Here is a 23,158-nt window from a genome sequence, read left to right on the forward strand (position 1 = left end):
AAATCGCTGGACGCGCGAACCATCACAGTTCTGGATATTTCATCCGCTTTATCGAAAACAAACGGCTAACTCTTGAGGGAAATTAGTACACACAGAGGAAAACTAAAAGGATCAAGCACCGCTGGTGTGTTTAGAGCCGTTCGGCGTTCTTAAAAGACGAATCCAAAGCTACGTGTAAAGGCACCACGCTGGAACCTAAACTGGCGAAAGTCCACACTCTCGGCAGTTTAATGCTCTCGCTAATTCAATCGCAATTTCGACAACTTAGGACTTATATGACTTTTGAACACTTGCTAACAAGGACTAGGACTTGAAGCTGAAAGTTTTTGAGGCGTTGAGAATGTACGCAGCGAGGAATTGTGCGAGATTGTTTAAAAGGCAGCATTTGTTGGTTTCCGGAAACTTTACGTTTCAAAGATGGCAGCAAACCGCGGCTTTGGTCGCTCAGGAGCCGTTTTTGAACGGCAGCAGTGGCAATTATGTGGAAGAGATGTACCTATCTTGGAAAGAAGACCCAAAGAGTGTTCATCGGGTAAGTTATGTATCTGTTTCGTGGCCTGATGTTTCTTTGCCGCGAATATAAGCTTATACGATGAAATTAACCTGAGCTTTAATACATGCATTGAAGCACCCCCTGAAGCTGCTACGGTAACAAAACTCGTTCATATTTTACAAGTTTTGTGTTGTTAAATATTACTAATTGTTCTCTATTATCCGCTATTAGTTTGGCTGGGCGAGCATGGGAGAAAAGTGTAGAATAGTTTCCAAACATGCCCGCTTCAATATGATATGCATCTCATTTCTTTACACGGAAGTTTTGAACTTTGGCCAGCCCATGACCCACCCTCGACGCCAGGCTGTCTCGAGACTGCTGTTAACTCACGTAATACCTTTGAGTCTTAAATATCATGCAAATAATTTACATTTACCAAGCTTGGATAACAAACACTCAAGCGCTATAAGAAATCTTGGTAATGAAATGGAAACATGTGGCAGTTTGTCGACCAGATCCTTCCATTTCATTTAATCAATGTACATGTAATTCCAGATCACAGAAATTTTTGCAGTTGAAACATTCAAAGAATGGTTTGTTTTTAGTTTTGCCCATTGTGCATGAGGTGGCTTGATGTCACAACAACATACAGGATATGACTTAAATGTTTAACAAACTGTTGCGGTGCTATGCACCATTTCCCTGTGATGTGGGATTGGGTGAATGCCTATTCATTTATTCTGTGATCATTGCTTGATCTAAAGGAGGTCCTTCCCCATTTCTTTAGGAAAGGCAAGGCTCTGCTTCACACCCCTTCCCTGATATTTTCAAGCTCTTCTTGATAAGCTTCTGGCGATAGGCTGCTATGTCTGACTCATTAGTTGGTAACCTGCACCATGTACATGTAGAATGTTCTTTATAAATCAGCCAAATGGAACAATAGATAAAGAATTCAAACACAAACAATGCCCGTAGCTAACCTTAAGAACAAAATAGATCCATGTTAATATGAGGGAATGAAAACAGCAGTTTTTACGTGGTGCTGATCAACTTTAATTTAAAAATTTGACATAAAGCTCAGTCCATAGTCTCATCCAACACAGGGAGTGTAGGCATCTGGGTGCAATTAAAGAGAACTTCCACTAACCATCACTTTCACTATGAAAAAGTACAGCTTTAAATGTATATTCTGGTCTGAAGCACAACTCATCCATAGCTAAATTGGAACACCCAAATTGGACAGACTTCTTCTGCACGTGATCCTTAATAATTATTTTAAGAAGACTTATGACCCTTGTGCTAATTTTTTCCATGATCCCCAGTGTGATATATTTTGTTTTGATAGAAGTAAAGAAAAGATAATTATATCCATGTATTTTAAGCCTATAGGAATAATTTAAACTAGAGTCCCATGCCTGGTGTATTGAATTGATGTGATCCAGTTCTCTGATTCAGTCTTCTAATTGGTTCACGAGCTACATTTACATGTATATTACATGTATATTAAACTGGTACTAAGGTGGATTATTGCTCTATTTGTTCCCACACCATGTCACTGATGTGTGACTGAATAGACAACCATTCTTGCATAAAATTAAATGTGTTTAAAACTTGACTGTGGGCACGTGACACTTTGTTGAATGGAAACCCCATTGCTAACACTAAATTACGTAAACATGGTAAATCGTCATTTTGATTTATGTTATGTACGTAAACTGGGTAGTATTCTGTGCATTTGTCAAATTGCTAAGGACTACCAAATGTTGAATTTGAACATAGCAGAATCTAAATTTGCATGTCAAGCAGTAGTAGATACAAAAACATTTTAAAGGAAACTTCATTTTCATGTGAAATAAGAAGTGTAAACTCTAAGAATCGTTGGTTTACTTCAATGCTGAAGTGGATTTCCACTCACGAAGTAGAATGTTTGAAAACTTACACAATGACATGACCCCCTATTTGCTTTAAATTTAATTTCAAGATTTACATGTTTAACCGATTAAGGTACAACATAAACAATTTCAGCAGAGATGCATTTAAAACTTCGTGCAACTAGTTCAGTTCATTTGGAGCAGAAGACAAAGTTCTGGCCCCAGTTCTTTGAAGGCTACATAGCGCTCTCCACCAGATAAATTGCTTTCCAGCGGATAGTGTTAAAGGGAGGCCTTCATGGTTCAGACCATGTCTCTGAATTAACATACTTTTGTTCGCTTCTTATCAAGGTCATCGCTTTAAAAATCCCACTCAGGTGCAATTCAGTAATCACATGCTACAGTTATGTGTGGCTGAATGACAGATGACCAAAATTCTCAGAAGATTTCATTGGATTTTACTGGGGCTGTCAACTGCTGAATTTAATGTTGTCCTGTACGATTTATTCTATGGTTGATGATTTTACAGCTATTTGCATGCAAATCTAGGTAACTTGCTTACAATTGAAGGGGTGAGTGCAAAACCATACTAAGTGACGATTTGGGTAAAAAAAAAAATTTTCGTGAAAGGGCTTGAATTTTTGCATGTGGTCTTCAATGTAATAGAAAAACGTGGTCCAGTATTTTTGTCGCTAGTTTTTGCTTCGTTTATAAAGACGCTGCTAGGAAAACCGAGTGGTTTTTCTGCATACGCAATATCTCGAAAACGAAGCGAAGCTTAGCAGAAAAACTACGGGACATTGTTAAACATACCTAAACAAAATTGCAAGCGAAATTTGGAGTGTTTTCGACAAAGTTCACGTTTGATTAAAATACCTAGCGCCCTTTTCCCGCCGAGGTCTTCAAATAAACGAAGCCGGGCCTTTGTTATGATAAACAGAGCCGACCCTTTGTTATAATAGCCAAGCCAAGCCTTTGTTATAAGTCGAATTCTCGCCTTGGTTTATTATAACAAAGGATCGGCCCACCGCGACCGCAAGGACTTTGATTTTACTTAGAAACCAGCAAAATGTCAATTTCACGCAACTTATATAAGCTCAAATTTGTTGATTTCAGGTCAAAAGTGGTTAAAATGTTGACTCATGTTAACGTGCAACGGTAAGGATGTTGATTTCTCTTAGAAAGCAGCAAAATGTCAATTTCACGTAATGTAAAAGCTCAAAAATGTCGATTTCAGGTCAAAAAAGGTTTAAATGTTGATTTCATGTTAACCCGTGACGGGAAGGTTGTTGATTTCACTTAGAAAACAGCAAAATGTTGATTTCATGCAATGTATAAGCTCAAAAATGTTGATTTCAGGTCTAAATAGGTAAAAATGTTGATTTCACGTAATGCGTGACGGCAAGGATGTTGATTTCACTTAGAAAACAGCAAAATGTTAATTTCACGCCGCGTATAAGCTCAAAAATGTTGATTTCAGGTCTAAATAGGTAAAAATGCTGATTTCACGTTAACGCGTGACGGCAAGGATGTTGATTTCACTTAGAAAACAGAAAAATGTTGATTTAACGCAGCGTATAAGCTCAAAAATGTTGATTTCAGGTCTAAATAGGTAAAAATGTTGATTTCACGTAATGCGTGACGGCAAGGATGTTGATTTCACTTAGAAAACAGCAAAATGTTAATTTCACGCAGCGTATAAGCTCAAAAATATTGATTTCAGGTCTAAATAGGTAAAAATGCTGATTTCACGTTCACGCGTGACGGCAAGGATGTTGATTTCACTTAGAAAACAGCAAAATGTTAATTTCACGCAACGTATAAGCTTAAAAATGTTGATTTCAGGTTTAAATAGGTAAAATATGGCGGCCAGAAAATAGTGTTAACATCTGGAACCTACTTTGGTTATCTGGGACAATGAGTATCTGAACTGAACAAATAAACATCGAATAAGCACTTTTCCAAATGCAGCAACGTCTTAAATGGCTAAAAATCATGAGATAAATACATATTTTTCGACAAACGCGATCGTAGCTTTGTGTCACACACCGCCTAACAGATTAACAAATTAAGCCTTCTGCGCAATGTACGGGTCTCCATACATCTGCATGTCCGCTGATCCCAGAAGTTCAAAACACTACAAATCATGCTGATATGAAATAAAATCAGCGCAACTTGGATCACAGATCTATGTTACAATCAATCGCTACTTGTTGGCCATTATTATCTTTAAATGAAAAAAGCCGAAACAATCTAGTTACCAGTTCGAGAAATGTGAGCAGAACGTGATCACAATGCATGCCGGGAAGGGTCTTTACACCTTGTGCGCAGGAAAACATGGCGGTCGATACAAGACAAATTTTATAAGTCAAAAACCAGTTCTCGCTTTCCAAACTTTGACACTAGCAACACTTGGCAAATGGGCCACAACTCACGAGAAGGTATTTTTCTTGGGCAAGAACTGCTCTTGGACTTTGCTGCCTGGCTCGATCTGACTTCGAACACCGATAACACGATTATGGTATATCAGCTACCTTCGAAGTTTCAGAACACATTTTGATTCTTTAAAACGTGCTGATGACTTACGGGTTTATCGAGGCTTTATGATGCCTCTCAGCCACCAGGCAGGCATACAAGGTACTTTAACACAATGCTTAAGATATTAGTTGACAGAGCTCTAATGCGGCACATCTCTTTTTTGTTTGATGGTATTTCGTTTGCCGCTCGATTGATTCACGTGTTGTGCTCACATCACAATAACCGATGTAAACAATCTGTTCCCAGATTTCCGCTCTATATATGCTGTGAGATTTGATTTTGACTTCATACACTATAAACAGTCTGCCTGTTTGCTGTTCAACAAATAAACTCCGAAAGACATGGCTAGGAAAAGCCAAGTATTTTTGCATACGTTATAACTCGAAAACGAAGCAAAAACCAGTGACAAAAATACAGGGCCGCGTTTTTCTATTACATTGAAGACCACATGCAAAAATTCAAGCCCTTTCACGAAAATTTTTTTTTTCACCCAAATCGTCACTTAGCATGGTTTTGCACTCACCCCTTCAATTGGTCCATAAACAGTTGAAAAACTGGGCCTGTGCCAAAAAGCGTGCAGAGGCACATAACTAAATACAGACATGCACTGAACCGTGAAACCCTCCCTTAGACAAAACAAACCACATTGTTATACCTCCCAACTCAAATATGTTTTCCTATTGGAGGAGAGCGGGTCGTGTCGTGGGTCAAAACTCACTAACTCCCTAGCGAAACAACAACTTGAAGTTTCAACTTGCACATGATCAGGTCATGCATCTTGAAACCGCAGCAAATTTTTGAGCCAGCCAGCTTCAAGAAAACGATTTCTTCGCAGTCTTTTTTTTTCTTTCTTTCTTTGAGTTGGGAGGTATAACAAAACATGTAATGACTGGTCCTGCAGGAAACAGTGAGTCTTGTTTCATCTCTACCTCAGTGTTCTCCGAGGCAAAGCTGAGCCGGTTTCGGGGAAACAAAACTCACTGTTTCCCTTGGGGCTAGTCATTAAGTGCTTATTGTCGGCTGGATAGCGTTATCCACCTTTTGAACAACCCAGGTCCGGTATACATGTGAAGTAGTCAATAGGGAGTAAACATTCAATGATGGTTATTACAGGATTTGAAAATGTCAGTTTGTCTACAATGTCTTGTGTGGCCGGTTCAAGCCAGTGTATTGTGGAGCCAATTTTTTTTTTTTTAAGTTGTCACACTCTCTTTGTTTACAGTCTGAAATAGCCTCTGTCATTTTTCTGTTAGGGAAGTTTTCTTTATCACCTCTGGAATGTTTTTGTCTCTTTGTTTCTTTTTGTTTCCTCACTTTGAAGCCATACAAAAAAGTCATACCTCCCCTTTATCTAAATGTGATGTAGAACATTAAGATTATGAAGTTATCCCTTTTGTCTTTTAAAAATTCTTGGATGTTATTTTTTTTCTTTTTTCTTTTTTTTTTATACTTGCCAAAAAAGAAATATGACAATAACTTTATCTTAGCTGAAAAACATAGCAGAGTGAAAATGTGGGAAAAAACCTAAAGTTTAATATCCTTACATATCCTTAGCAAAATGTAAGCAAAGTGTCTTTTTTATGATTAGTATGGACATCCCCTGGCCTCTAAAACCTAGCTCACTCCTAATTAAAAAATAATACTTAGTTTTAGGTAATATTAAAAGTGGAAGCAGACATTTATAATCTAACTTGTGCCTTCTATTACTGTGACTTTTTCCAGTCTTGGGATGCTTATTTCCGCCAAGTTCAGAATGGGATGCCTCCAGGACAGGCCTACCAACCACCACCCATTCTGGGACAGATGGCTGGCATGGTAGCAACAAGACAAACTGTTCCAAGTGCTGTGGACCAATCCACTATCAACAGTCTTGTGTCAGATCACTTGGCAGTGTACTCTTTGATTCGTTGTTACCAGGTAATTATTAATTAATAATAAGTATACACTAGACCTGTATTTTTCTTGTTGCTTTTAATGAGGTAGTTTTCTAGTTTGACGTTATACAGTCTAACCTCTTCTAATGGTCACCTCTCTTCAACGGCCACTTTTTTCTGGTGGCAGATGGGCCTTATTCACTTTTATTTTAACCTCTCTACAACAGCCACCTCTCAATAACAGATATGGCCACTAAAGCATGTCCCAACTTACTGTTGACATTCTTATTGCAGATCAGGGGTCATAACAAAGCCCAGTTAGACCCTCTTGGTATCCTGCAGGCTGACCTCTCAGATTCCATTCCTGCTGATCTTTCTCTTGAATACTGGGGACTTGGTGAGTTATGCACCATATGAAACACGAAAGATTGTGTTCATAATTTGTCCTGGATAATTGATTTTGGTTATTAATCTCTTTCAACCCAGAGGTAAAACTCTAGACTAACCACAAACAATTTAATTTATTATCTTACATGTACATGTATAAATGTATTGATTCATTGGGGCTGCTAAAGAGCACATTCAATTTGACTTAGGTTAATTTGTTAGGAAGAGATAAACCTTAAAAATGACCTAATATGAGTATATGCTGCCATGCAATTTTTTCCCTTTTTGATGATGTTGTTTTATTTGGTTTTTTTTTCTTTTTACAGGAGAGGCTGATCTAGATAAAGTTTTCCAGCTTCCTAACACAACGTATATTGGTGGCAACACTGATGTTTTGACTTTAAGAGAAATAGTCAGCAGGCTTGAGGTATGTTGAGGTCTGTGATGATGTACTGTAAATCGTAATTTCATGGCAAAAAGTATGCTACGTTTTGTGTTCATTGTGTTCTGTTCTTGGGCAAGACTCTGAGATCTTCTCTCAGTACTTCTCTCCACCCAGGTGTCTAAATGGGTACCAGTCCAGCAAAGTAAATACGGGAGGGTAACCATGAGGTGGACAAGCATTCCATCTGGGAAGGAGTAGAAATACCTACATTCACTTCATGTTATTTGAACCAGGGACAAGAGTTAGCCCAATGGCCACTAGGCTTAAAAATAGCATTAAGCTGTGATCATGGATGTAAGTAAATTGACTGAAAATAAACAGAGATCATACCACAGTGTGGAGCCTGTTTTCACAATCTAATCTACGAACAATTTTCAACTGAGCGTTGTAAAACCAATTTAACAAAAGTAATCACTCTAGCCAATCACAAAGGGCACAGGCAATCCAAAGAGCCAATCAGAACTCATTGAATACACAGGAAGTCAACACAAAGTGAGTGAAGATGCGTGCAAGGGAGTTGGTGGTACTTCTGATTAGATCAAAAAGTGATGCGAGTTATTTAAGCCAATTGTGTAGCTTAATAATGCAAAACCAATTTCTTTTCAACACTCAAGTAAAAAACCGTTCTAAAGATAAATTCAAGTACTAACAGTGACAATAATGCCATAATCATAGAGAGGTTGTAACTTAGCCTTTCAGAACATGTATGAATCTTGTAGGAGTTACAGGTATTCCTCAGTTGCTTGAAGATCAGATCTTGATTTTATCTTCCACAGAGTTCATATTGTGGACACATTGGGCTGGATTATATGTTCATTCCAGAAAAATCTAAATGTAAGTATCTATTCTAAAAACTCATGGTTGATAAAGTGTACAATGGGCCATATTTGCATTTTGAGTACTAGCTTGTGACTGAGCTAATATGTTTGGTCTTCTCAAATGCTGATTCATCCCCTAGTAAATCAATTTACAGTAATTAATAGTAATGTTCATTGTGTGCTGTTGGTGTAAACTACTTATTGAAAACCCCTGTGACAAGTCAACTTCCCAGTGGCTGGTTAAACTTGCATTGTTGTTCTTGTTAAATGATGTCTCGTTTTGGTTAAAATCTTTCAAGGTGACTGGATTAGGAAGAGGTTTGAGAGTCCAGGAATCGTAACATTAGATGTGGAGGACAAAAAGACTTGTTTAAGGAGGCTCATTCGTTCAACTGGGTATGACGTCAAGTCATTGACTTCATGTATTCAGTATTGCCTTTAACATGTTAGAAATCAGGAAGGTTCCCTTCCTTTTATTCAATTACTGCCACAACTTTTTTCCTGATGTCAAAATGGTTGAGGCACTGTGCCAAAAACAGGAATATATTATTAAAGAAGATATGGAAAAACATTTAAAGAAAAAAATAAATGTTATAACATGGTGTTTCGGTGTCATCTTGTCACCGTTATCAAATGCAGATTTATGTCATTCAGTTCAGATAAATGCTAGTTTAGGTGTTAAGGAGTCAAGGTGACGAACAATGTCAAAACGACTGAAATCTGTATGTAATGGTGATAAGATGACTCCAAAACGTCATGTTATATGAAAGGTTTAATATTTTTCCTTTAAATATATTATTAAGTAAACGATTAAATTAGGAATTTTTCAATATTCATTTCACATTATGAATTTTTAATAAAAACTGAATGGAATATTTATTCAACCATTTCCATTTCCAATAATCAAACCAGGGGAAAACTGCACTGTCAAATGACATGTTTGCAAAGAGAATAAAGAGAAAGAGGAGTATTTTTTGTAAGCTTAACACTTAATGTGACAATTATTTTAGATGTAAATCTTGAGTGACAACATGTGAAGCAAAATGGTGAGTCAGTGGGACACCACTTGCCCAGTTTTCCCCTTGCAATTTCTTCTGCATTTTAGGTTTGAGGCTTTTCTAGCTAAGAAGTGGTCGTCAGAGAAACGTTTTGGCGTCGAAGGTTGTGAAGTTCTGGTTCCAGCAATGAAGACAATCATTGACAAGTCAAGCGAGCTTGGTGTTGAGAGCATCATCATGGGAATGCCACACAGGGGCAGGCTAAATGTTCTGGCCAATGTTTGCCGCAAATCTCTGGAGCAGATCTTTACTCAGTTTGATCCAACGCTCGAAGCTTCTGATGAAGTACGTTTACAGAGACAACATACGTTACCATGTAGTTATTTTGCCCGGGAGAAATTCCATTTGAAAAGGTTTGGGATGCTCATTGGTTGCTTAGGGACGGACCATTATTTATTTGAGGGGTGGGGCTGAGCAATTTTCTGGGGCATGATTTTTTGTGGGAGGGCAATAGCTTGTGCAAGTATTTTTTTTTTTTTTTTTTAATTCAAACACAGGACCTGGATAGTAGAAATCCCTTGCTCTATTTTTCTTTTTCTCCAAGGCTCTCCTTGCATGTTTTTTCAGCAGTTTTTGTTGTGTGGGATTTTGTTTCGAAATTGTCCAAACTCCCTCCTCCTCCTCCTCCCCCCCCCCCCCTTACTCACTCAAAAATGTTACGATCCATCTTTTTGTGGTGTAAATCTCAGATTTTGTTCTCACTTATGCCATCAAGGTACCTTTTTAGGGGTCAAATAAGGCTGGAGCCACACCCAGATTAGTCTCGTGTAAGGGTTTCATTCAAATAGTCCGATGAGCATCTGGACCTTTTCACATGGGAGTCCACCCTACAGGCTATTATATGGTGTCCCTGGATCATTCAGTTTTTTACATTTCTGGCAGTGCACAAGATACCTGTAGCTCAAAGAGAGTTTGATCAAACTTTTAGTTGCCAATGACCTTCACTGTAGTAGCTGGTCACAAGAGCCAGTTGCTTACTCCTAAGGACAGCCTTTTCTAGTAGCGTAGCTGTCATCATTCTTGTTTCCTTTATTGCAGGGGTCGGGAGATGTAAAATATCATCTTGGGATGTCACATGAACGCCTCAACAGAGCAACTAACAAAATCATCCGCTTGGCTGTGGTCGCAAATCCATCTCATTTGGAAGGTTTACAACTTCTTTTTCTTTTGCATGAAACTTTATGGCACTTCAGAAAACATCAGAGAACTTATTAATTTCAAGTTCCGTTCTACAGTCAGCATATAAATAACCCTAAAAATTTCAGAAATTTCTGTTGAAAGTTAAATCAACAGACAGTCCTCTTATAATCCACTTGGGAATTGTGTATTACCGTAAACACCAACAGATAAGCTGCACCTTTTGTACTCATTCAAGTTTTTCGTAAGAGATCTTCTCTGTTAGGTCATCAGGACAATGTGCCGTAAATTTGCTTAAATTAACACTTCTCAAAATTTATAAGTTTGTATTAATAGCAAACTGTCTAATAAAAACTTCATAAAACTATACCAGAGTATGCATTGATCATTGCTTTTGCAAGTTTGGTTTTTCTAAGTAAAACTCTATTGAAAATCTTGCAGGAATGAGAAAATACTGGTTGAAAAATAACAGAGAAAGATTAAACATAAGTTTAAGCCAGTAGACATCATGCCTATCCTAAGTGTGCAGTGCTAAGGTTGGAGATAAGGGTCTTAGTTTGAAGTGCTCTCTGTTTTCAGTGTTATGGAAGTTCACATGGGTTGATGTTCAGTGAATAAACAATTGTACTGTCATGTAAATTTGAGATACCAAACTCAGTGTGCAGCTTATCTGTGAGTGTGGCTTATCTGCTGGTGTTTTTGGTACCTTTGATCTGTTATTAATGCCATTTATAGTACAACAGTCATTCCAACTTGTTGCTGTAGACAAATGATAAGAAGGATCCATACAAAGTAGTTTTAGTAAAGTTATTATAAATATCAGGTTATTGTCAAAGAATTTCTTCAAGACGGTAACCATTGTTTCTCTTTTTTGGACTGTTTATCTTTCTTACATGAAGGGGACTGTTTTGCAGATCATCAATAAAAACGTATAAAACAAATGAAGTGGACTGTTTATATTGTTTTCATGAATTTGAAGACACTTCAGTCTATATAACATAGTCCTGCATCATTGAGAATTGTAATTGAACTCTTCAGTCAAATTGTTTGAATGTGTTTCTTTAGCTGTTGATCCTGTGGTTGAGGGAAAGACCAGATCAGAGCAATTTTACAGAGGAGACACACAAGGGAAAAAGGTACAATTGCTAATAATCTGTGTTGTGTAAAAATGTATTATTTGGTGTTGAATTTGTCTGCGTGCATGCACATGGTTCCCAGACATTATAATAAACATTAACAACCAAACAACATTAACTAAAGTTGAAAAGGCTGCTCAGCCTAACATTTTTTCAAAAACCCATATCACCGTCAGTTTCAATCTTCTTCAAATTCTGCCCACTTGTGCGTGTACTTTCTTTTGGATGTGTTGTGTTACTGAAATGTTCCTTCAATGTTTAAAGCAGCTCTTTTTATAAAAGTTGCACTCAATTTGGTGGCCATTTTCATAGGTCTAAATTTGGCTAAAATCCTTGACTCATTTCCTTTATACTAACCAAGTTTTGTTTGTTCTGTATTCAAGGTGATGAGTCTTCTTATCCATGGAGATGCAGCATTTTCTGGACAGGGCGTGGTGTACGAGACATTTCATTTGAGTGCTCTGCCACAATATTCAACACATGGCACCATTCATATTGTTGTTAACAACCAGGTCAGTTGCATGTTTTACTCATAAAATTTTGAAGATATTTACACTTCTGTATATTGTGTAGAAATTATCCCCCCCCCCCCCCCTTCACACAGAAGGGATTTTTTTTTTGTAAGACTTCCCCCACCTCTTGAGAAATTGCAATCCAGCTTCACACATTTCTTTGAAGAAGTTCAATCCCTTCTTTAGGGACAGTATGGATATTTTTCTGGAACTGCACATTATGTGCTACCTTGCTGTAGCATTCACCTCGGTCATTTTTTGTTATTTCCCTCTCTTTCTAGATTGGCTTCACAACTGATCCAAGAGTTGCTCGTTCTTCACCTTACTGTACTGATGTTGCCAAGGTTTGCAGTGTTATATTGTTATTTTCAGCATCGCATTTGTGCAGGGTTACAGTGTCAGCTCATGGAGGCACGCTGGCCTCATGGTTAGGGTACATGCAGTCCAGGTTCAAGCCCAGGTTGGGGAGTTTTTGTTGTGTTCTTGGGAAAGACACTTAACTCTGATTACAGTGCCTCTCTCAACCCAAGTGTATTAATGGGTACCAGGAAATTTTATGCTGGGTATAACCCTGTGATAGTCTGACATCCCATCTAGGGGCAAGTAGAAATACACCTGGTGATCGCTTCATGCTGTTGAAACCAGACGTACTGTATGTGCTGGCCTGGAAGGCTGCTTGGCTCGTGTGCAGACTTTTTACAGCTGCTAAGAATAATATTTTTTGACATTTAATCATTCCACCAGGTTGTGGATGCCCCAATATTCCATGTGAATGCTGATGACCCTGAAGCTGTCCTGCACGTCTGTAAGGTTGCGGCGGAATGGAGAGCAGAGTTTGGCAAAGATGTTGTTATTGATTTGGTATGTATGTGGTTTTTTCTTTTCTTCTTTTTTTTTTTTGAAAAACTGATAGTTATGTGCAACTTCTATACAGAGAGTAAACCAATAATGTTAAGTATATTAGGATAATTTTTGGGCGAAATAACATGAAGAACATTTTCTTGCAACCTTTTACTTTGTGCTTTATGTTTCACCATGTAATGACCCTCTGAAAGTAACGTCCAATTATGCTCACTGATAAATTCCAAAAGTAGCAATCCCCCGAAAATAGCAAGAGAGTATAGTATATTTCTTTTTCCAATCTATAGTCAAGTGAGTTGAGGTAAGTAAATAAAAAAATTTGATTTGGTTTATGGTAACTTGATAACGATAAGCCCACTGTAATGTCTGTCTCCAACAATTTTCAGGTGTGTTACCGTCGCCATGGTCACAATGAAGGTGACAACCCAATGTTCACTCAACCTATCATGTACAAGAATATTGCCAAAAAGAATAACATCTTGGATTTGTATTCAAAGAAACTGATACAGGAGGGTGTGGTCACTGAGGAGTGGGTGCAGGTACGTTTGTTAACACTAGTCATCCTAGAGTCATTTGAATAAAACCCTGAGTGACCATTCCAGTGAAAGCTATTGAGCAGTACTTTCATGTGGTACTGTTTATTACAAGTAAAGCAGTACAATTGTGTGGTACTGTTTATTATGCTGTACGATGTGGTTTTTATTTCCTCTGTCCATATTAAGCTTAACCATAGAGATTTCAAATAATTTGAATAATCAAGTGAAATAATTTTGATGTAATTTATATTGAATCTAAATACATTCATGACTTTATGTTTTCTTATCTAGGAAGAGAAAGTAAATTATGAGAAGATCTGTGAACAGGCTCTTGTTGATGCAAAGTCAGAAAAGCGGGTGTTACTGAACAGGGATTGGCTTGATTCCCCATGGAAAGGTGTGGCTTGTTATTAGAATTTCTCCATTTTCTTCACATTCATAAATCTTCAGTCACTGTACTTGAACTACATCACTGACCAAAACCTTGTTCCAGTAAATGTTGGGGTTGTTCTAGAAGGAGCTTTTAAGTAGTTAAAATGAGTTTTTTTTTTTTTTTGGACAACCCAGGCAGGGTTTTGGGAAAGTGGCTGCTACGCAGAGTTGTTCACTCATTCAAATGGTTCCAAGATGAGTTTTAATAGTGCGCCTACTCAAACGGGGCCACTTGTAAAAGAGTCAGACAATCAGACCATTACTTGAGAACAAAGAATAGCGATGCTTTTTTCAAGTAAACCAATAACAGTGAAGAACACAAACAACAGATCTTGACAAAATTGAAAACCCAACCACGTGCAAGGTGTTGCCAACCTCTCAGGAAACTTTGGCATTTGTTGATTGGTTAGTTTCGATCCTACATTTTGTACACTTTTCAACAGTTTCGGTTTAGTTGTCGCAAAATGAGTTTTCAAGCCTAATTTTTCGAGCAAGATTCATAACAATGTTATTCACAGCCAAGGACTGAATCTCTAAGAGAGGAGTCAAAGCTACCAGTCCGTTGTTCTAAGTTTATGTTTTGATTCTAGGTGGCCTGGTTCAAGTAGTCACAATGTAAATGTACCGTTTCTTTTGGTTTTGTCTATGGAATAGCTGGTTCAAAATATTTTGAATTTTGAGAGAGAGGCAAGATTTTGAGAGATCATGCAAGCATTTTATGCATACATTTGTTTTTGTTTGTAACAGTTGCTTTACTACTTTGGAAAGATGCCTAAGGTTGTAGAAGCTTTCAATACTAATCCAGTAGGTTCATCAAAGGCACTATAAATTCTGGAAAAGAAAAGAACTCCAGATCCCAATTTAATTAATTCTTAATAACTGTCCTTGTTTTGTATCAGGGTTCTTCAAGAAAGGCTATAAACCTTCTCTACCTGTAAGACCAACAGGAGTTTCTCTTGACTCGCTGAAGCACATTGGAAATGTATTTAGTACTGCCCCAGGTGGAGACTTCAAGGTTCATGGAGGTAAATAAGCTGATCCCTTTGGGATAAACCTCCTATAATTACTCCCCCCCCCCTTTAAATGATCCCTTGGGGTGACCTCCTTAGGTAACTTGTCCAAGGTTTCCTCAGACTAGCAAATGATCTCTCAATCACTTCAAGATCCCCCAATAAAATCCCCCTAAGATGCATACCCTGATGATCACCCTTAGTTGACCATATCAGATGATGACCCTCTTGAGATGATTCCCCCGAATGGTTCTCCTAAGATGACCCCACTCCCCCAAAACCCAAGATGGTCTTCCCTTGATGACCCCCCTGAGAGAAAGCCTGCTCCAATGATTTCTCTAGAATGATTCCCCTGAGAAGATCCCCTAAAAAGATCCTCCTAAAAAGATCCCCCTGTTTTTTTCTATAACCTATTAAGCCCCATACCCGTAGTAAGCCCCATCAAATGGTCTGCCCAGAGTCTACTCAGATGATTTCGCTTGAATTGTCCCCTTTAGAATATCCCCCTGAAGTGCTTTAGAATCCATATTTAAACTGATCTCTGAGGTAAAACCCCTAAAATGATCTGAATTCTATTCAATCTGTACGTTGTCAAGATTGGTCATGACTGGCGAGGGTTTCATTAACATTTTCAGTAGGAGGGTAACTGGTTTATGCAGGTGGGCAAATTTTTGGAACTGAACTTCTTTATAAGAAAACGTTTGCTCTAGATGCTCAAACCAGGTGGGCAAAATTGTCCTCACACCTGGTCAATTTGCCTGTTGCCTGTCCCTTAATGAAACCACTTGACTAGTGAAAGCTGGCATAACAGGACTAGCTTCCAGGCTTCAAGAGTAATACGTAAGTGTTGGCATGATTTTGACAAGTGAATGTTGCTTTCAGGACTCCGTCGAATCCTGAAGGCTCGCCATGAGTTGCTGGAGAAGGGCTATGTGGACTGGGCAGTGGGTGAGGCTCTGGCGTTTGGCTCTCTTCTCATGGAGGGTGTGCATGTTAGACTCAGTGGACAGGATGTGGAAAGAGGAACATTCAGGTAAAACAACTTTCTTGATAACCTTCTTGTCACTGTTCAGCTTGACAAAAGAGGCATCACTCTGTTAGCTCTTTTTACTTTGCAAGAGAGATCTGAGATTTGAGCCAAAACATGCCGTACTTAGTTAGGTACAGCATCAAGCACCATCTGAGGGTTTTGAATGTAACATAATCAAGTCAAGTGCGAGGATTGTTAACATTTTTGAACACCAAGTTTTGGTTAATTACAATACAGAAAGGTTGTTACAATATTTTGGCTTTGTGACAGAGTCATTATTATCATTTTGGATCACTACATGACTAAGACTCTGTAACTGCCCTAAACTATAGTAGCAACCTTTCTCCATTGTAATAAATCAAAACTTGGTTTTCAATGTCCAATTGGACTTGTCTTGTTGATGTTGTATGTACAAAAATCTCTGTATAGAGTTTGCCATTGGTCTTTACTGAGGTATCAGGCAACACTATTGCCTTTAACTGACGGGTGCTTATTTCTAAAGTGCACTAACTATTAGGTTGATTTCCCCTCCTTTCTTTCCTTTAGAAGTAAAATCATTTTGAGAGTCCTTTTTATTTTGTAGTCATCGTCATCATATTCTCCATCACCAAGACAAAGATAAAGTGACGTACTGTCCACTGAATGACCTCAGTGCTGATCAAGCCGTCTACACTGTTGTCAATAGCTCCTTATCAGAATATGCTGTGCTAGGTATGTTTTCCAGTATGTATGTGCAGGTTTTCACCTCTTTACGGAAATCAGCCAGATTTTTCACAACGACTCAGAAAGTCCAAAACATTACCTGGGGGATCATGGTGCTGGACCTTGCTAGAAGCTTGCCCCTTTGTGCTTGTTGTTTCAGAAATTGGTCACCATTTATCTTGAAGGTGTGTTCCTTAAGGACAATCTGGATCAGGGTCAGTTATCTAAGATCACTAGATGTTGCATCAGAGGAACCGATGAATCTGTGACCAAAGTGGATTCATCAGTTCCTTTGATCTACCATGGTTCAAAGTGATCTTGGATCACTGATCCTTATCCTGATCCAGATCACCCCAAAGAAATGCACCCTTAAATCTTTACCTGCTGCATCTGCATGTGATGACTTTGTGCAAAAGCTTTTTCAAACTGATCTTCACAGTTGCCATTGATGTTCATGGTGCACATTCATTTTTTTAGGTTTTGAGTTGGGATTTAGCATGACAAATCCTTTCGCACTTGTCTGTTGGGAAGCTCAGTTTGGAGACTTCAACAACACTGCCCAGGTATAATAGGTTATTATTTCTCCACAACATCATTTAATAATAATATTATGTCCCTTCACTGGTGTCGTGTGTTCAGTTAAAAATAATTTCATGACTATTATAATTATGTCTTGATTTCCTCCTCAGTGTATTATTGACCAGTTCATAAGCAGCGGACAAGACAAGTGGGTCAGACAAAGTGCTCTTACCATGTTGTTACCGCATGGCTATGAAGGAATGGTAAGTACTGCAGCTCCTCCATGCCAACAACCTTTTCCAGCAGAGGGGTGTTTTCCTCTGCAAAATCCTGGTTATATTAGGTAACTTGTGAACTTAGTGTACATGTTTATCTGTTTCATTCTAGGGACCTGAACATTCCAGTGCCAGACCAGAAAGGTTTCTACAGATGAGCAATGATAACCCTGGTGTTTTTCCAGTAAGTTATTTTTGTTGTTGTAATGATAATGCTGATATGAAATGACACATACATGTACTTGTGAAGAGTGAGAATTAATTAAAGAGAAAATGATCATTCATTGTACATTTTGACTGATCAGTCAATAATCAGTTTTGAAATTCTAAGTGTAAATCCTACTCATTCATCTATCTGTTGTGGTTGTTGTTGTTTTTTTTTTTGCCTTCAGTCCTCCCTTTCTATGTTTCCTTTCTCATTCAAGCATTAAGTTACAGTTACATGTGTTTATATTTTTTCTGCAGATGGTAGATGAGCTCTTTGAAGTGAATCAGCTGTACTCTACTAACTGGCAGGTAAGGACATAACATTGTATGTATTTCCGGCAGCTGTACCGCACTTTTGCTTCCTGTTCATGTTTGTGGATGAAGATGAACATGCTATGTTTTTGGAGTGCAAACTGTGTACCTGATTCTTAGCTTTTGTGTTAAATTCTAAAAAAAATTCTTAAAATTTATTAGAAAATGTTTTTCACTGTTTCAGGTTGTCAACTGCAGTACCCCTGCTAACTTCTTCCACATATTACGGCGCCAGATTACACTGAACTTCCGCAAGCCTGTAAGTTTTTTTTTTTTTAATTTTATTTTTAATGTTAGGGTAAAAAGTCAACTTTTATTAAGCCATATTTTTGCAAATACAGAAAATCCAACAAGAACACAAACCTTTCCTCATCAATCAAACTCTCACTTTAAATGAGGGAACAGGAGACGATGAGAATATTACAGCAACCTGATCAGTTTAAGTTTTAAATTTAGTTAAGGCAAGATTTGAATTTCAGCATGGTTGTAGAGCCTATGTTTAGCTGGCATCATTGATAATAAAAACCTGACAGTATCCTAAATATTGCATCAGAAATCATATACGATATTATGTTTGTTTTTCAACAGCTGATCCTGTTGACACCGAAAAGTCTTCTACGATTGGAAGCTGCCAGGTCTCACCTTGATGAAATGACAGAAGGTATGAGAAACTGTAGCTCTTACACAGTGAAATGTTCCTGGCAGCTCTGGTCTGCCGAAGGATAAAATTGAGAACCAGTTGTTGTTTACAATGCACAGGTACATCATTTAGGCGAGTGATTCCCGACTCTGGTCCTGCCTCAAACAACCCTGAAAAAGTTCGCAAACTTCTTCTTTGTACTGGCAAAGTCTACTATGAATTGGCAAAGGTGAGTGTTATTGAGCTTGAGTAAGACCCCTTACCTCCTCCACTCCTTCTTTTCATGATCTTTTCCATTCTGGCCCTTTTTTCCAACAACACTTTTTGTCTACCTTTTCCTCCTCCTGTTTTGTATACTCTATTTCTTCGTTCCCTTTCTTTCTCCTTCTGTTCATCATCCTTTGTCTCTTCTCTCTCCTGATTCACCAATTTTTTCTCCTCCATCCCTCCTTCCCTCCTTCCATCTTTCTTTAATTCATCCTTCCTCGTGAGCCACCCTTTCTACCATGCCCTTGTGTTTTTCTTTCTTCTCCCATCCTCTTTCTCTTTTCCTTGCACTCCCTTCTTCCACCTCTTCATTCCTGTCCTCTGCCATGTGTTCCTAGCTTGTAGGTTCCTCTCCTGCCCTTTGATAATCACCTCCTTTTTCCTCTCTCGACCTCTTCTCCTTCTCCTGACCCCCTTCACCCTCCCCTCCTTCACACCTTTCTTGTCCTCTAGCATTCCTTCTTCCTCCATTTGTTCTCCCTTGTCCTTCCCTTGCTCCTCTTCTCCCTTTTCCTATCCTTTTTTTCACCTTCCCCTTTTCCGTGCCTGGCACTAAAATGTCAACTCTCATTCTCGCATCTTGCTTTTATACCACAAGTGTTCATAAATCCTCCAGTATGCAATTCAAAGGTTTTGACTGTCAAGTTTGGGTTTCTCATTCAGGAACGTAACAAGAGAGGTCTCGAGGAAGACATTGCTATCTCTCGTGTTGAGCAGGTAATACAGCATAATTAGCATAATTGTGACTTCCTTTCAGCATAACACTCCAAATAGAATCCAAACAAAAATCAAATGTATTGGCTTTACACTTACTTGTGAATGATTCTCAAATGGGTAGGCAGCTGAACTTGTGCATATTAGTGATCCCAAAAACAGTTGGGTTTTTATGTTATTGTTCCTTAATATAAGGTTTGACAACATAAGTTATTAATGTTCACCCGCCATGCAGATATGTCAAGAGCAAAGTGAAGAAAAGGCAGCAAAACCAAATCTTAGACGAGAAATCAAAGAAAACTGTTGATCAGGACTGCTACATTGCATTCAGTTATAAGAATTTAAACATATTAATACATTTTACCTGGACAAACAGTTCACGTTTTGTGAAAACACTCGCCACAATGGTCCTTCAAGCAAAAGGTTTCGTGAAGTGTAAGTGACAAAGAAATGGTTTGAGGAGGAACTTACAATATTGAAATTACAAACAACCAATCCCTCAACAGCAGTTATGAACAGTAGGCATGAAGGTTACTGCCTCGGTTACATCCTTAACAGTTTACTGTTAACCTTGCTCTGGAGTTTCTGTTTGTGTTCTTAACTCTCTGTGTGTGGAGTGATTGCATGGTTTGAAATTTAATTGCTAACTGTAGCTGATCCAATAACTGGGTGTTTTGCATCCAAATGTTTGCTTACCTATAAGAGAATATTAGCTGTCATTTATTTTGCAGGAAAACTGACATTGGTTTGTGAATATCATTGTATTTGGTGTTGAGGTAGCAGTACCAGACAAAAAAGGAATTATGATGCATGATTTCACAAGGCCAATGCTTCATTCAAGCCTTAAATTTTACCTCTGAATGAATCAAAATAACCAGTTTCGTGTAATTTTGTTAATGTCTCCGTTAAAGATGACTTGACTTGACCTGACTTGACTTGACTTGACTTGACTATGTGTGTTAAATACCACTCATCCAGTTCTTCAAATCTTTGTCAAATGCATGTTATAATAATACCATGGCAAATTCAAAGCTGCAGGCAAAAGCCTCCTGGACTAATCACTGATGCCTAACTAATGATGTTATATACATGTTTACAAATTATGTAGTACCTACTTACTTAGTGAATTAAATATTTTAAAGTTACAAGATTTTATAAACCCAAAATGTTAAAATGTGCATTTTTTTCCTATGCACTGCATAGACTCCAACCCTTACAATGTATAATACAGTGAAACCTCTATTATGGGAACCCTCAATTAAGCGTACACCCTCTATTAAGCAGACACTTGGGAAGGTGCCAAGGGTTTCCACTTAAAGGTTTCACTTTACTAATGAAAGCAGTGAAATCCTGTGTGCATAATGGTCACATTTGTGTTTTTGATTATGTCATTATGATTTTCAAGTTTCCTCTACAAAATGATAAAAGCAACATAATCTTAGTCACGGACATAATCGAAATCAGAAGAAAGTGACCATGAATTTTCTTGTGATAATGATTACATTGATCATAAGGTGCTTTTGACCATGTTTCTAGACGTTGGCACTGAGACATAAGCGAGATGAGGGAGTTATGTTCAAGCTTACAATTATAATTGCACTCTATGTTCATTATGGCGCTAGTCTGGATTGTTGAAAAGGTGGATAACGCTATCTTACAGATACATCACTATCCAGTATGTCTAGTGCGTAGTGTGGTTTGTTTTGTGAACACTTATCCACTGGAAAGCAATTTATCCTGTGGATAGTGTTATCCAGCCTTCAAACAACTGGGGGTCTGGTGAGTACTAATTGTACGTGGACACCCTCTTTTAAGCAGACACCAGGGAGGGTCCTGAAGGTATGGACCACTTAGCAGAGGTTTCACTGTATTTGAATTCAAGGTTAATTTTACAGTCAGTTGAAGCCTGAGAGCTTGTCTACACTTTGGATGCACAACATGGTTTTAGTACTGACTGTTTTTCCTTATTTCAGATAAGCCCATTCCCTCTAGACTTAATAAGGGCTGAGCACCAAAAGTATGACAATGCAGAGATTGTGTGGGCGCAAGAAGAGCCCCAGAACATGGGGTACTGGACTTATGTTCAGCCACGCCTTGTAACCTCTGTTGGAAACAAAGTTAAGATCAGGTACAGTGAACATATTTTGGATTTTGATTATTTTATTGTGCATTTATTTAACCCTGGCCACTTAGATGTTGAAAATCTATCAATATTGCAGAACAGAATAGGGAATTCTGATTAATGCTATTCCAAGTTAAAATGCTCTATTTCACTTAACACTGTTTGGTCAGCTGAATTCTGAGTTCTTTGTTTCCATTCCACGACATGGTTTGGCTGTCATTGCTGAAATGGTCCATGTCAGAAAGTCCTACTGTAAGGACTTGTTCACTTGTTCAAGCACTACACCTTTTAAAGCCGTGGCCAAACAGAATCGAAAGTTGAAAACTTGGGTCTACTTGTGACTCCATTTGGCCAGGCCTTGTGAGCACTTGCGATGACTTGCACTCACTTTGGTTGAGATCAAATTTGCACATTTCTACATTTGGCCACCCAACCCAAGTCAACACAAGTTGAGTGATGTCCATTAACCTACTACTAGCCAATAAAATACAGGATATATCTGCCTTGGAATGGGTTTTTTGTACCTTGCATGTACTTGCAAGCCAGGAAACTTGTGAGTCTGTTTGGCCACCCAATGCAAGTCTCTAAGCAAGATCAACTTGCAGTTACTTGTGACTACTTGCGAGTTCATTTGGCCAGGGCTAAATGCTTCACTTTTTTTCTTTCGGCAGCTATGCTGGTCGCCCGCCATCTGCATCAACTGCAACTGGCAACAAGCATCACCACAATTCCGAACAAGAAGACCTCATAAACCAAGCTTTGGATTAAATGTTCATGACACCATATTGAAATATTGAAAGTAAAACTGACAGCTACAATTGATATAAAATAGAGACACACAATGGTCAACCTTAGTTTTACTTGGTCAGTCTTTTTTTCCTTTTATATTTAACTTCAGCATATGATACTATAATTTGATCAATTGTTTTTCTACAAGCTGAGAAATACTACATAACAATAGGGAATTTTATTGGAGGAGTGAAAGAATAGTAAATGTATAGACTAAAAGCAAGACTATGGTCCTTGAACTACACTAGCCTGTGAAGTGTAATCCCACTATTTTACTTCAAAGAAATCAAATAATTTCAAAGTTATTAGCCTGTATAACACCTTCACATGGCTGACCAGTGAATCAAAATCAATATTATTCTGCAGATTAGGGAAATAGCATTTTTTATTTTCATGAAATGATATCTGTAAAATGCACTAAATAAATAAAAGAATTCTTTGATAGCTTTGTCCTCCCTCATGCTGAAGTCTCT

At 38.2% G+C, this 23,158-nt stretch overlaps 1 protein-coding gene across 1 annotated transcript; it reads left to right on the forward strand.

The window, feature by feature from the left end:
* On the forward strand, nucleotides 1–23,127 carry LOC145495476 (2-oxoglutarate dehydrogenase complex component E1-like). Its single transcript, XM_081475103.1, has 27 exons — nucleotides 1–532; nucleotides 6,625–6,819; nucleotides 7,071–7,173; nucleotides 7,490–7,590; nucleotides 8,385–8,442; nucleotides 8,726–8,822; nucleotides 9,532–9,769; nucleotides 10,523–10,631; nucleotides 11,687–11,757; nucleotides 12,141–12,269; nucleotides 12,551–12,613; nucleotides 13,014–13,130; nucleotides 13,517–13,669; nucleotides 13,958–14,063; nucleotides 14,998–15,123; nucleotides 15,991–16,141; nucleotides 16,722–16,849; nucleotides 17,318–17,403; nucleotides 17,530–17,622; nucleotides 17,747–17,818; nucleotides 18,100–18,150; nucleotides 18,338–18,412; nucleotides 18,742–18,814; nucleotides 18,913–19,022; nucleotides 19,724–19,777; nucleotides 21,748–21,902; nucleotides 22,568–23,127. The coding sequence occupies exons 1-27, from the start codon at nucleotides 341–343 to the stop codon at nucleotides 22,662–22,664; spliced, it is 3,003 nt and encodes a 1,000-aa protein (XP_081331229.1). The 5' UTR covers nucleotides 1–340; the 3' UTR covers nucleotides 22,665–23,127.
* Nucleotides 23,128–23,158: the final 31 nt, after the last annotated feature.

Source organism: Orbicella franksi, chromosome 8 (assembly GCF_964199315.1).
Source record: "Orbicella franksi chromosome 8, jaOrbFran1.1, whole genome shotgun sequence".
NCBI classification, from domain to species: Eukaryota; Metazoa; Cnidaria; class Anthozoa; order Scleractinia; family Merulinidae; genus Orbicella; species Orbicella franksi.